The 15,601-nt window shown below is 44.7% G+C and overlaps 1 protein-coding gene across 5 annotated transcripts; it reads right to left on the bottom strand.

The window, feature by feature from the left end:
* Positions 1-1,991: 1,991 nt before the first annotated feature.
* Positions 1,992-15,283, bottom strand: LOC138614149 (all-trans-retinol 13,14-reductase-like). 5 transcript variants are annotated; one of them, XM_069687392.1, is made up of 13 exons: positions 14,077-15,283; positions 11,146-11,754; positions 9,518-9,700; positions 8,996-9,194; positions 8,792-8,894; positions 7,680-7,875; positions 7,348-7,545; positions 6,985-7,104; positions 6,671-6,809; positions 6,434-6,543; positions 5,419-5,585; positions 2,889-3,048; positions 1,992-2,755 (listed from the first exon to the last, which is right to left on the bottom strand). In XM_069687392.1, exons 2-13 carry the CDS (start codon positions 11,306-11,308, stop codon positions 2,607-2,609), a joined length of 1,887 nt encoding a protein of 628 aa, XP_069543493.1. In that variant the 5' UTR covers positions 11,309-11,754; positions 14,077-15,283; the 3' UTR covers positions 1,992-2,606. The 5 variants fall into 5 exon arrangements, with proteins under 5 accessions (XP_069543493.1, XP_069543494.1, XP_069543491.1 ...); XM_069687393.1 differs by lacking the exon at positions 14,077-15,283 and having other exon boundaries at positions 11,146-11,451; positions 11,564-11,815; XM_069687390.1 differs by lacking the exon at positions 11,146-11,754.
* Positions 15,284-15,601: the final 318 nt, after the last annotated feature.

The raw sequence follows: 15,601 nt of genomic DNA, 5'->3' as shown, positions 1-15,601 counted from the left end.
ATAAATCCTAAAATTAAAATGATGATGAATTATCAATCAATCAATCAAAATGAATTTGTACAGCACATTTAAAACACAACAAAGGTTGCTCAAAGTGCTGCTCAAAGACAAACAGTCATGCATTGGAAAAGACTGGATTAATAAAAATAAGTAAGATCAAAATCAAGATGAGCGAACACAAATCACAAAAGTAAAAAGTACAGATCAAAGCGGATCGGCCAGTGAAAATAAAAAGGTTTTTAAACGGCTTTTGAACATCGGTGAAGTGGATCAGCTGAAAGAAAACAGACTTTGACAACAGATTTAATCTGGAGATCTAATTTAAAAGATGAGTCAAAAATAACACCCAGATTTTGAACATGAAAATTACAGTGGGTTGCCGTGGGGACGAGACACAATGAAGGACTGTCCGGTGTCACAGCTGAAAGATGGAGATGGATTGAGCAGCAAGATCTCAGTTTATATAATTCTAACATCATATTATCTGATGATTATGTAAAGTTATAACAAGGGTTCCTGTAGAGAAACCATTTAGTAAAGCTGCACCAACATTTGCATGGCAAGAGTTTAATTTGAATAAAAAAAGCAGGACTGTAGGTAGTCAGGCGAAACCAGCAAGCAGCAAACACACTGTGGAAGTTCATCTTTCAATTGTTTTGTTTTTAAAGTAAATGCATGTAGATCATTTTGAACCATCGGTCATGTTGCTGAGCAGCTTACAGAACGACCAACTGCACACACACAGAGAGGAGTCAAGATGAATTCATGTTACAGAAGAGATGATTTGTGTTGTGAAAATGATGTCAAGAAGTATAATACAAGATATGTTTGACCCTTGAGCCTCAGGCTCTTGCTTTCTAATTCTGCTGTTTCATTCATCATGTGTTGAACTTTCATTTGTTTTTACCAAGATAACCCTTTTTGATTATTGTTATTATTCTATATTGTCTCGTGTTTTTATTGTCTAAATGTAAAGAAGTTATAATGCCATTTACAATTTGTATACCCGTTATGTTTTTCTCATTGATTTAAACGTCTCCTGATGCAATGGGTACTCGTAGTTTTAGAAGCTGGTAATACCAGAATGTATTTAATAACCTCTGATGCAGATTCCAAGGCACTAAGTTTGGGGCTGATAAATAACTCTGATATAAATATGTTGTTTGTGTTCCTCTTCAATGTACATTAGTTGAAAAATTCTATATTCTCTGGTGCAAAAACATATGCAAACATGTTACTCTTTTAAGGCTGGAAGAAGGCAAACTGGAAACATGAAGACGTTTTTTTTTTTTTTTTTTTTTGTAATTTGATTATTTGGGTTTTGCAAATCATCCAAATAAGCCGATACATTTTTACATACGCAAATACTTGGAAGAAGCCCAAGTCACGACAAGCTGCTTTGTAAACGCTGTGTCCACCAAAACTATCATTCAATCACAATCCTTGGTCTGAAACAGAAACGAAAAATGTTACGTAATTGGAAGTATTGTGAACTTAAAGCCTTATATATCATGTGCGTAAAATATTCATTTTTGTATTTGAAAATGTTTTTTGTTGTGTCAGGCTTTCTTGTCTTCCTTATTATATAGTAAAATGATAACAGGACATCCTACAGTGATTATACATCACATCTGGTTGCTGGGGAGAGGAACATCTGGACTAATTTGCTCAATCTGCTGCCACCACGACCTCTGACCCCTGATAAGCAGACAATGGATGGATGTTGCATAGATCAGAGAAATACTAACATAAAATGCAACGTCTTTTTTTTGTGTGAAATTTTATTTTACTGGCTGCAAATGACATTTAAAGCCCTGAAGGTTAAGTGGAGCTTTAGATCAGATTGATTTGTGAAATCATTTATGACCCAATAACTTATATTAACAATGAATTTGAAATTTCAAGACAGGAGTGTGATTGTTGACCTGACATCACGGTAACACATTGTTAGAAATGAAGACACAGTTCTTCTTTTTCTTGACCTTTATTTGTATTCACACAGTCGGTTCCATCAGCTGATGTTTTCTTCCTGTTGCGGTTTCCATTCATCTTCAGTTTCTAAGTTCTTCAGTTTTCCTCCTTTCACCTTTTTCTTTAAATCACCTGCTTTTACTTTCTCCGTGTTTCCGTCTCCTCTCTGTTTATTCTTTCATTCATTCTCAGGATATAAAAAAAAAAAAAAAAACTTGGACTCTCGTGTCAACAAGAAAAAGAAGAGTTTTGTAGTTTAAAAACTTGAAGTTGTGGTAATGCAGGTGGTTTAATTGAGGTCAATTACCGGATTATCATTAAGTCAGTTGGCAGCAGGTTTAAAAAATTCCTAAATCCTCTGTTTTGAGATTTTATTTATTTCCAGCCAGCGCTCTGCCGACACGCTTCGAGTACTTTTAATCTTCACCGTCCAAGAGAAACGAACCAGAACGTGTCTTTCTTCAGGGTCGGACTGCGATGAGAGTAGAAGGCGTTACGAGCTCCCTGCGGCCTCGAGGCTACTGCAAACATCATTCCCGACTCGGCAGCGTTTCCAAGAAAATGCAAAAAAAAAAAATTATAATTACAGAAGCGACATAAAAAATAGAGAAATCATTCAGACTGATCTTCCACTACTAGGTCTGCTTGTGATTGGTCCGTTTGTATTTGAGGCGGGTCTTCAGGGCCAGAAGGTCGATGTAGAGGATCTGATTGAGGACAGCGGAGGCGCAGAGCAGTCCGCCGTGCAGAGCTCCGGCCATCCCGTTACAGAACACGTCCTGACCTGCGGACACGGACACGCGTGTTACAGCCGGTACGTCCTCACAGTCACGTGATTCAGAAACCGGGTCGCTGAGGTCGCAGATCAGAAGGAAGCAAAATGCTGTTAGCGTCTGAAGCGATGCTGGTCACCTCACCTGTTAAGTAGAGCCCGTTGATCGGCGTCTGTGGTCGCGTATTAGCAACTGTTTCTGGGTTGAAGCGCTCCAGGTTGTGTTCGGCACCGTACATCTCACCTCTCGGAGCACCCAGATAATGGACGTTAGTCAGAGGGGTGGCGGCGTCCACCATTACCACCTGAACACACACACACACACACACACACACACACACACACACACACACACACACACACACATACATATATTTTATTTTTAGAAAAATCAAACAATCTTCGATGTATCCTGGCCAGCCCCATGACATCCACACAGAGTTTATATCGCACAGACTTCTGGAGGAAATTGAATGTTGACACCAGAACAGGTTTTATTTATTGTAAAGCACAAGCAAAAAAACACAAACCGGATAATTCTTGGTTTACATGTAGTTCACTCCATGTTTGACTCAATCTGATCGGAAAGAAAGAAAGAAAGAAAGAAGTCCTGCCATCTGCAGAAGTTCTCTGATGACTCTGCAGTGGTAGGATGTATAAAGGATTGACGGGAGGAGGAGTACAGGGCAGTAGTGGAGGACTTTGTGGAGTGGGCGGGAAGAAATCACCTGCTCCTGAACGTGGCCAAGACCAGAGAGATGGTGGTCGACTTCAGGAGGAAGACGACGGCTCCACAACCGCTGAGAGTTCTGGGAGAGGAGGTGGACATGGTTGAGGAGTACAAGTACCTGGGTGTGTCCATAGACAACAGACTGAAATGGAAGACCAACATCAATGCTGTCTACAAGAAGGTGATGAGTCGACTCTTTTTTCTGAGGAAACTTCGATCCTTCAATGTGTGCAGCGAGATGTTGGAGATGTTCTACCAGTCTGTTGTGGCCAGTGAACTGTACTTCTTGTGGTCTGCTGGGGGAGCAGCATTGGAGCCGGAGACACCAACAGACTTAACAAACTGGTTAAGAAGGCCGGCTCCATCATCGGCTACAAACTGGACAGCCTGGAAAAGGTGGTGGAGAGGAGGATGCTGAACAAACTATTATCCATATTGGATAATCCTGACCACCCTCTCAACCACCTGCTGCAGGGACAGAGGAGGACGTTCTCCAAAAGACTCCTCCAGCTGCTGTCACAAGGACAGATACAGGAGATCATTCCAGATACAGGAGATCATTCCTGATACAGGAGATCATTCCTGATACAGGAGATCATTCTAGATACAGGAGATCATTCCTGATACAGGAGATTATTCCTGATACAGGAGATCATTCCTGATACAGGAGATCATTCCTGATACAGGAGATCATTCCAGATACAGGAGATCATTCCTGATACAGGAGATCATTCCTGATACAGGAGATCATTCCTGATACAGGAGATCATTCCTGATACAGGAGATCATTCCAGATACAGGAGATCATTCTAGATAAAGGAGATCATTCCAGATACAGGAGATCATTCCTGCCGACCGCAATAAGACTGTACAATAACTCACCTCTGGCAAAATCCATCACACAACAATAACACTGTTGTCTGTGTTTCTTGGTTGTTTGTATATAATATATATAGATATATACTGTACTGTATAAACTGTGCATTTTATATTTTATATTTTTACTGATATTTTACTGCTATTTTATTGCTTTCTATTGTTCTATTATTATCTTATTGCTTCCTGTATGCTGCTGTAGTGAAAAAATTTCCCCTCGGGGATTAATAAAGTAACTACCTTACCCTTACCTTAAACCTGACGATACTACGTCCCGCCCACCGATAGCTGTAACCTGACTGCACTCTGTCAATCAAACAGACACGCCCCCAAAACCAGGTCTTCTTGAATCTTCTTTTCTAATGAATGAGGGATTATTTTCAGATGGACCTCCAGAAAACTAAGAAGAAGGAGTGACTTTAGCTAACAACACCGAGATAACTGATGGACACATTTTATTCACTTTGGATTTGATGAGAGAAGTTGAATGGGAGTCTATGGAGCCGGAGGCTTTTTGGAGCCGACCTCTAGTGGCACTCGCTGGTATTGCAGCTTAAGACACTTCTGCATGGGAACCATTTTTCAGACCTGGAAGCTATGAACACTTTTCTATCCAGTCTTGTTTTGAAGCCAGAAGTTACCATATTTGGACGAGGTGGGGAGGAGCCAGCGGTAGATCTGACTCAATCTGACTGGGAACCCAATGATACTACACCCCGCCCACCTACAGCCGAAACCTGACTGCACCACACACCTGTCAATCAAACACGCCCCCCAAAATACAGCTTTTTTTAAGCTTAATATTTAATTAGTGTTTCCATTATTTTTAGATGGACAACCAGAAAACTAATAAGAAGTAGGTGGGACTAGCAAATGACACCATTTGGAGCTGACCTCTAGTGGTACTCGGTGGTATTGCAGCTTAAGGCACTTCTGCATCAGCCTCATTTTTCAGACCTGGAAGCTACGAACACGTTTACATACAGACTGTGATACCTACTATCATTATTCAGGGATAGATCACAGAAGTTCTGCAACGTAACAACTGCGTGAAATCACAGACACACACCTTGTCTCGCAGTTGAGGGAACCTGGTCAGAGCCCAGTCCAGCAGCTCTTGGGCCATGCTGTTTTTCAGATCCAGGTAGTCCTGTCCCCTCTTGCCAAGCTTTGTCCCCTCCCATTCCTCGAACCACTCGTAGCGAGCCATGGTGAGCAACGTCATGCAAGATTTACCTGAGAAGAGATGGGAAGGGGATTAGAGAGGGTGTCACAAAACATTCCATTCGTTTAACCGTTAATCTTTTTGAATGTCGTACCTGCTGGCGGGTTTTCTCACTCCAGTCGCTAAAACTGATTAGTTTATACATTCAAATGAAACTTTCTAATATGTTAATGGTCGAATAATTTTTGTTGACCCGGATTCAACATAAACTGGCAGTAGGACCTGCAGAGTAGGTCTGTCATTCAAAAATTGTAAAACCAAGTTTAAAATCGTTATTATGCGTAATGAACGGATTGAAGTGTGTTTTTTCTGTATTGTTAACTACAAATGTTGACATTCTTAACTTTTTACCAACAGCAGTAACTTGTACTATCGGTTAGAACGAAACCTGTTCAGGAGCTGAAGCTGCAACTGAATCTGAGTTCAGAGTAACGACGATGACGACGGCTGTTTAGGACTTGGTTCGTTTACACTCCGGAAACTCCAGCACAACTTTTATTACACCTCTGAAACTCCTCCTTTAATCCTCTCTTTCCAGTAAAACCCATCAGAAACCTTCATTACTCCAGAGTTTCAGATTCTGGGTCCAACTGAAGAGCCATTGTTTCCCCAAAAATTTGAAGTGAAGTAGCCAAAGCTTCAATAGAAAACCTGATGCGTCGCTGGTGAGATGAACCTTCGCAGATGTTTATAAGGTGACCAAAGAAAGGCAGAAGAAAGTCACGTTAAAGAAATGTACCATTCCACTAAAGATTGTGGAGGTCTCTGTTGGTGATCACCCGGAAGACAGGTTTAATACGTGAGGCTGAGTGATCCAGCGGCCGGCGGGGGCACCTGCCTCCATGCGGGTGAGCGTTACCTGGGTGTCGTGTGCTGGCCGTGGGGTCTTTAGCCGACGGGAACGTGATGAACATCATGGGAATGTTTCCCAGAACCTCTTCTCTGCTCAGAGAGGCGTATTTCTCCATCCTTCATCCACAGTTCGTCATAGACAAACAGTGGAGACGCAAAAACACACAACATGTTCGTTCAATACGAGGAAATGAACACGGATCGATTCAAAGGAGGAGGGAGAAGGAGGAGGGAGAACACCTACAGCGGGTCCAAGTCGTTGTCTTTATACATCCAGAAGTTAGTGGAAACGATGCCGAGCTCCTCTTTGGTTCCATCCAGACCGACGAAGACCAAGAAGGAACCCATGCCATGACGCACCATGCCCAGCAGAGACTGGACCTCTGCACACACACACACACACACACACACACACACACACACACACACACACACACACACACACACACACACACACACACACACACACACACACACACACACACACACACACGAAGCCGTGATGAAGACTAGGAGATACGAGGAGATATGTGCTGATGTCGGGCCGCGTTCTCTGACCCTGTTTGTGCTGAATTTGCCGAGGTAGAAACTTCTGGAAGGTGTTGAAGATTCCGGCGTTGGAAATGACGACGGGGGCGTGGACCTCCATCTCCTCATGTCCTTTGAGCACCGTCACACCTAACACACACACACACACACACACACACACACACACACACACACACACACACACACACACACACACACACACACACACACACACACACACACACAATATTAGCAGTTCCAGAGACACCTGAAGTTTTCCAGGTGCACATTTCCCAGCATTCACCTGATGACATTGAGACTTCTGCCAGAAAGCTGCAGATGGAAATGAACTCTTCGTGGCCACTGTTGACACCCACCGCAGTCTTTACTCACCACAGGCGTCCCCCTGCCGGTTGACGAGGACTCGTTGGACGGGAGCTCTGACCAGCACGTCTCCACCCGCATGCTGAATGACGGGGATCATGTGGAAGGCGAACTCACTGGCGCCCCCCCGAGGGTAGTACGCACCACGCTTGTAGTGGTGCAGCAGGAGAGCGTTGATGAGGAAGCTGGAGTCTTTGGGAGGGACACCTGCAGGAGGAGGAGGGGATAGTGACAGGGACGTCCGGTGTGTGTGTGTGTGTGTGTGTGTGTGTGTGTGTGTGTGTGTGTGTGTGTGTGTGTGTGTGTGTGTGTGTGTGTGTGTGTGTGAGCGTGTCCCGCACCGTAGAATAAGTAGGCCGATAACGTCTGCAGGTCTTTGTTCTGAGTGAGGCGGGACATGACCTCCGAGTGGCTGCTCGTTGCCAGGCGAAACACGGACGATATGCGATCCAGCAGGCCGGTCCGAACCAGGAAGTGAACCAGCCAATAAGGGACGATCTTCAGCATGGCAATGAGAGGCGTCCTGCGTGAGGCGAGCTGCAGGAGGACACACAACCACAGTTATTAGTCCGAGTCATTCGTGTTCTTCTTATCAACCAGTTCAAGTGTTTGGCAGGAAAGATGATTTTATAAATGGAGTTATTGTCACAAACACCTTCATAGTTTTCAGTGTAAAGAAAGCAGCAGTTCCCTGAATGTTACACTTCTTCACTAGCAGGTTCCTGGGAACCAATAAATAAAAAAAAATGATGAACTCTTGTGGGGGCTTAAATCAGCCATAAATCAGTCATGTGTTATGTGTCTCTCTCCAACCATCAGTGAGGTCATGATCCATCAGTGATGTCATCGTTGGTTTGTGAACGTTATGAAGCCTCCAGTTCAGATTCTGTCCGTCACCATCTTTGCTAGTTCGGAGCGGTTTGGAGCAGGAAGTGACCATATTTGGATGAGCTGGGGGAGGAGCCAGCGGTGGATCTGACTGATCTGATTGGAAACCTGAGGATACTACGTCCCGCCCACCGATAGCTGTAACCTGACTGCACCACAGGCCTGTCAATCAAACAGACACGCCCCCAAAAACAGGTCTTCTTGAATCTTCTTTTCTAATGAATGAGGGATTATTTTCAGATGGACCTCCAGAAAACTAATAAGAAGGAGTGACTTTAGCTAACAACACCGAGATAACTGATGGACACATTTTATTCACTTTGGATTTGATGAGAGAAGTTGAATGGGAGTCTATGGAGCCGGAGGCTTTTTGGAGCCGACCTCTAGTGGCACTCGCTGGTATTGCAGCTCTGTCTGCCCTTCATATGTTCTTAGTGTTAACATTTCTACTTTCTCCATTTAACAACTACAACTCTTTTATTATTCTCTTTCTGCCTCACCATCTCGTCTCCTCTTCCTCATCAGTCATTACTTCATGCTGATGGTTCCCCTCCTCCCTCTCTACCTTCATCAGTCTCATGAACTCATCGATGGCTTCCCCCTCTCCCGGGAACTGCTTCTTCAGGCTGGCTGCCATCTCAGTCTTCCCCGCGTGGATGCGGTATTCCCTGAGAACAAGTGCACGTGAGATGTCAGAGGAGGCAAACGAGGAAGAAAGACGGAAGCGTGCCGATCCTCGGCCGCCCTGTAACCAGGAGAGGATCTGTACCTGCGCTGGTCGGGAGGGCCGAGGACCAGCGTGTCGAAGTGCTGCTCCAGCCTGGTGAACTGCAGCTGTCCCTCCGTGATCTGGTCCAGAGCCACCTTCAGCATGCTGTTCTCATGCAGCTGGCCCAGGTAGTGGATACCTGGTGGAGGCAGTCGGAGGTCACAGCTGTTTTCAGTCAAGAGATTTATCCTCATACGGTCTTCATTCAGTGACGATCAGAAGAAAAGTGAAATTAAATCTGCCCTCTTATTTAGATGATCACGTTATTTAGGAATTCACAGCTGGACAGAGAAAGAAACGTGACGTGCGTTGCAGTCGTTTTCTTCATGCAGAATGAAGGTCTGCATGTTTACGTATGTCCTTCTGTTTTTAGAACGTGAACCTCTGTAAATGTTAGAGAACCCACAGTCTGGGTGAAATAATTCACCAACACGTTAGAAAAATCCTTCCAGGGTTGCAGTTTAAAGTTTCATCGCTGCAGAGAACTTCCGTCAAGTTTTTTTTTTTTTTGTGCTGACTCACCCACATCAAACTCAAAGCCCTTGTTCTGGAAGGTGTGTGTGCAGCCTCCGGCCTGGTCATGTTGCTCCAGCACGAGCACCTTCTTCCCGGCTTTGGACAGGAGAGCAGCCGCCGTCAGGCCTCCCATCCCGCTGCCGATCACCACGGCGTCCAGAGCGGGGGGCACGCGGTCCGCACGAAAGCCTGCAGGAGACACGGCAGCTCGGTCGGACGGAGGGTTCGTTAACGTGTTGAAGATTAAACACAACAGAAGGTCCAACTGTGCACGAGCTGTTCCACTGTAGTGAATATCCAGAAAAGTAGAGGGGGAGCTCGGGTACAGTTCAAGTATCTTGGTTTCCTTCGTCCTGGACTGTTTGTAATCAACTTCAAATTTACATTAAATGTTTTGTTACTTGGAAACTAAATCCACATTTGAAGCTGTAAAACATTTTCTAATTAGCACTAAAGAAGCTCCAGCTGAGTTTGACGGGAACATCGTTACCACGTGTTTGTTTGCTTTAATTCAATTTGTGGTAAAGTTGTGACTTCATATACTGTTGGTAGTTTCATCTGCAGTGGTTGTTATTATTATTATTATTATTATTATTATTATTATTATTATTATTATTATTATTATTATTATTACCAGTGCTTTCCAGTGACTACCATGTACAGTGAGTTAATGCACTTTATTAAATTCCACCGCTTGTTATTTTAAATATAAAATCATACTGACATCAGACAAACACCAGCTGTTGTTAAGTAGCTCATGTTTGCATTATTGTGAGCCGTGGTCCTCAATGACACGCCGGCGGTGACACCTCCCCATCTCCTCCATCTCCTCCATCAAATGATAAACATGAATGAAAACTTTTCTGGATGTCAGAGTTTTCTGTGACCAGTTCTGACGCTTCCAAGGTTGCTAGGCGACAAGAGCAGCGCTACGGTAACGGCAGGAACAAGTGCTGACGCAAAAAAGTAGACTAGATTATTTTGGTTCGGCCTTCACGGTGAAGGATGTGTCTTCCAAAGGATACGTCCCCCGAAGGATGCGTCCTCCGAAGGATGCGTCCCCTGAAGGATGCGTCCCCTGAATTGGGACACAGTTATTGCTTTTCCATCCCTCGCCTTCATCAAATGAAGGTTTTAAACAGTTATTGCAATTCATCCTGTTCAGCCTCGAACACCAAGAGCAAAAAAAACCCAATCCATCCAATAATTGCCAAGACATTTCCTGCTGAACCAAAAACAAAACAAAAAAATAAGGAATCTAGGAGTTCTTTTAGTGCTCTTTCATCTGTTGGATTTCGAGCTGTTTCACTGAACAGGTGAAAACTTTGGTCCACTAGAGACACTGAAGGTGAAGTCGAAGGACCACCAGGCTCGCTAGAGTTCATCCTCTGGGGACCTCAGATTTATTTTAATCCACACAACATTTCACTCTGCTCATGGCACTTAAAGAAAAGTGACAAAAATTAATTCATGTCAGCACAAACTTTAAAAGCCAATCATTCAGTTAGAAGTCGAGCTTTTACCCTGAATAAGTGAAAACGTTGACATTCAAGGTGACGTGGAAGGACCACTACGGTCGGTGGAGTTTATCCTCTGGGGACCACAAAGCTGCATACTTCTGCATTTTCTTTTACCTTTCTTCAGCCGCTCGTCCCTCTGCTTGTTGTCGGTGACCAGAGCTGCCGGAGGCCTCAGGCTCTTCTCACTGAACACCTTGTAGCGCTGCCCGGTGGCGACGAAGAAGAGAATGACCAGCAGCAGCACGCTGCTCAGCGCGCCCAGCAGCCACCACCACATCGCAGAGACCCGGAGCGACCTTCACACCGCCGGGAGGGAGGAAACGGGGAGGTAGAGGAGGATGGTGAAGGACGGACAGCACGGAGAGTGAAAGACGGAGGACGGCTGTCCGGCGAGGTTTTCTCTGAGCTGCAGCAGGAGGACTGAGGGGTGGAGTGAAGGAGGAGGAGGAGGATGAAGGCTTATCAAGGTTAAGGATGTGTAACGCATGACATTTTGGAAACTCTTGACTTGAGATAAACGGATTGTCCACACCGAGAACATGAGATCGGTAGAGAAGACAGCCAGTTGTTGAGGAGTCGGTCGGACTCCGTCCTCGTCCACAGAGCGTCTTTGTTCCTCGTCCCTGAAGCGCCTCAGGACGGACAACTTGGACAGGAATGTGACTGTACAGCTGGATTCATCATGGTTCTGCCCAATGATCGCCAACAAAGATGCTTTCACTGCTGTTAGGAAAAATAGTAACTCATTGTCAGTGTGTAAATTAAGTTAGTTATGTGTGTAAAGTTTCCGTTAGTCTATGCATAAAACTTTAGATGAAATGTCTCATACTGCATGCACATTCCAGGAGTTCCTCTCTTGCAGTATATGGCCCCTCGGGGGAGGAGGAACTGACTTATCTAGTTTAGCACACATAGGTTAAAAGCAAATGGATGTTAAAAGCAAACATACCCATATAGGAGGCAAAGAGACCACATGCTGTTTTATAACCCCATGTATACAATAAAAGGAGCAAAGAGGGAAGTCTGTGTTGGAGTTGGCTGATGCCAGGTGAAGAGCTTACAACTCTAAGACCTGCACGGTCTTCCCTTGCTGCAAGTAAAACTCAGATTTGGGTCCAAGCCTTGTTTTGTCTGACTGTGGGTTTGATTCTCATCCTATCAGCGCGATGTTATAGTTCTGAACCTAACATACAACTTGGTCCTTCGAGCCGGATCCCAAGATATCGCCGCCCAGTGAGGAGGGAGAGGACACACCGGAGTCTGTCAACAGCCAGGACATCTAGGATGCCTGCAAAAAGACCTGGGGCGTGAATTCGTGGCCAGGCCGGTGCTATAACGTCTGAACTCCCCTCGGTGGACGACGATTGACGGGATCCTGAATCACCCAGGGAGACAGAAACAACGCTAAAAGTAAGGAAAGAGTACGGCTCTATAACCGTGAATGCGAAATTAGGTAACTCCGCCGTGAGGGAGGTTAACAGAGAGCTCGAGCGAGTGTGTGTGTGTGTGTGTGTGTGTGTGTGTGTGTGTGTGTGTGTGTGTGTGTGTGTGTGTGTGTGTGTGTGTGTGTGTGTGTGTGTGTGAATGCCACTAGTGGAAACAACAGCACAGGAGGAAACCTAACGGTGTAAACGTAATCCTGTGGTCTGTTAAAGTACACATAGTAGTGGATTAAGGAAAATAGGTCCTGAAAAAGACACGTAGTCTGTAAAGGACACAAAGAATATTGACATAATGGGGAGTGAAAACAGTAAGCCTGCCTTAGAGGGAGATGCCAAGTTTATGGAACGGGCATATCCAGGCAGCACCAGATTCCTAGATAACTGGAAGAAAAAGTTTGATTTTGACGGAAGATTAATGGAAGGGCAATGTAAGAAAGTAGTAGAAGGATTGATACTGAGTGTGTCGGGAAAGACAGGGAAAAACAAGCGGCGAAAGGAAGAACAGTTAAGTGTAGCTAGAAAATGGTTAGAGCAAGTAAAAAAAAGGAAAAAAGCAGGGAGAGATAAGCGTACTACGCTGCAAGCTACGGCAGTCATAAATCAGGATGAAGAGACAGGACCCCCGTCTGATATATATCGACAGCGGAGGGAAGAAGCAGAGAGAGCAGTTAGAGAGTTGGAAAGATTAGACGCAGGAGAGGAGCGCCAGAGACAACAGGAAAAAGAAGAGGAACAAAGAGTGATAAACGAAATAGGCCCGACTGCAGCTAGACTAACTAGTCCCATGAAAACTAGAAGTCAGACAGCTAGGGCAACTGGCACGTATCCAGTGTTGACAGCCTATAAAGAAAAATACGGCATAACACAAAAAAGCAACGAATGTGAAGGCTGTGGCACAGGACCCGACCCCCCACCAAAATATAACACTGAAACATACCCCCTATTGGCGGTGGCTAACCCTCGTTTCGGCATAAACGGTGACCAAGAACAAACTATTGACGTATACAGACCATGGACGGAGAGTGAATGCGCTGAGGCATGTAAAAGCTTAGGAGACTATGTCACTGATGTGGAGAGTTGGATAGAGAGACATAAACAGTTAAGAGACTCCTACCGCCTAAATGGCATAGAAGTAGAACAAACGTTTAAAAGATGTCTCACATATAATTGGAATAGAGTAAGAAGAGTGTACACAGGGAAAGCAGCGGATGGTAACGTCCTAGGCTACGGTACAGCAGAACTAAATGCCCAGATACAACCCGTGTATGACAGCATGACCGAAGTATTCCGACGGAGACCAGACTACGCTAAAATAGCACAATGTAGACAAAAAGAAGGAGAGGACGTACATGAATACAGGACAAGACTGGAGGGAGTGTTCAGACAGAACAGCGGACTACACGACGACAATAACGCAGATGGCCCATATCAACAACAACTAAAACAGGCTCTGATGTCAGGCCTCCACCAGAGCATAGCTGACTTTATCAAAAAACACAATGTCAACCACCCGACAGACGGACTCGTCCCGTGTATGAACTGGGCTCAACACGCCCAAAGTATTATAAAAAAGAAAAAGACGGCAGAAACAGCAGCCACATACCTATTAGACTATGAGGAACCATCACAAGTCTTTTTCCTCGGCCCGCCCAGAGGCAGGGGGCGTGGAGGAAGGGGGAGAGGCAGAGGCAGAGGAGGATGGGCTCCACTGCGCTACCCCGGAAGCAGGGATGACAGCTGTTGGAGGTGTGGCAAAAAAGGACACTATGCACGAGACTGCAGAGCAGAAGACAACTCTGACCAACATGACGAAGAATACAAACAGCCACCCTCACATAACCCATTTCACAATAGATGACTAGAGAAGGAAAAGGGAGGAAAGGATCAAGGTAGTGTGGACGAGACACCCATACTAGATCTTACAGAAGTATTATTACATTTCTCGGGAGATCATGAAAAACCCACAAGAGAATTGGAAGTAAACGGAAAACCCATCACATTTTTATGTGATTCAGGTGCAGACAAAACAGTTTTAAAACAACACATGCCTGGTTTAACACCATCAAATGGACGTATTTTTGTGAAATCCGCAAATGGACAGCTTAACTGTCATCGCACGTCCAAACCGCTATGGATACGAGATTCACAATCAGGAGAGGAAACCCGAAGTTCAGTGGTAATCTGTCCTGAGTGTCCAGTCAACCTGTTAGGGAGAGACTGACTCTTAGCTATGAAAATATCTATAGTTCCTACCTCTAAAGGAATGGTCGCAGTGGGAAAAGGGGAGGCTGTCGACACACTAGTGGTGCAGAATCATAGCGAACCTTGTTACTACTGGTCCCTCGACATGCCTCAACCAGACCCCACTCACACTGGAGAACAACTCCTAAAGTTTGCAAGGAAAAAACAAACAGGCCAGTATCAAGAACAACATGCGGACCAGATGCATGTGACCCTGAGGTTTAAACATAGCCCAGGACCAGATTTACTCTGCAATGAAAAGGTTCAGAAACTAGGACCTCAGAGAATCACGTTAAAAACAATGTACACAGATGGAAAAACACAAACAGGATTCGCTGTGGTCACAGACAAAGAAATTGTACAGGCGAAAAAATTAGCCTCGAACCTCTCAGCCCAGACGGCTGAAGTTATAGAAGTTACAGAAGCATGCAAAATAGCACAAGATCAGAGCGTCACTATATATACTGATAGTCAATATGCATTCTCCACGCTACATTTATTCGCAGCCCAATGGTCACGGAGAGGAATGACCACATCCACAGGAAAACCTGTCGAGCACGCAGACTTATTAAAAGAACTCCTTAAAGCAGTCCTGTTACCAAAGAAAATCACAGTATGCAAATGTGCATCGCATACAAAGAAAACGGACAGAGTAAGCAAAGGCAATGCATTTGCTGATAAAACAGCCAAAGAAGCAGCAACAGGACAATATGGCATATACACCATAGTCCATCAGAAACCAAACGAGGAAATCGAACAAATATCTAATGAAATTTTAATAGATATGCAAGCAAATTCACCAACATCAGAAAAACAGCTATGGTTAAAAAATGGAGCACAAATACAAAACGGCATATATCACCTAAACAACAAACCTGTACTACCAC

The sequence above is a fragment of the Brachyistius frenatus genome, unplaced genomic scaffold, assembly GCF_029030835.1.
Source record: "Brachyistius frenatus isolate BFR_SWC_R1_liver_20210118 unplaced genomic scaffold, ASM2903083v1 Contig_459, whole genome shotgun sequence".
NCBI lineage: Eukaryota > Metazoa > Chordata > Actinopteri > Embiotocidae > Brachyistius > Brachyistius frenatus.
Note: the sequence above shows the minus strand (reverse complement) of the source record. Positions and strands in the feature narration are given on the sequence as shown.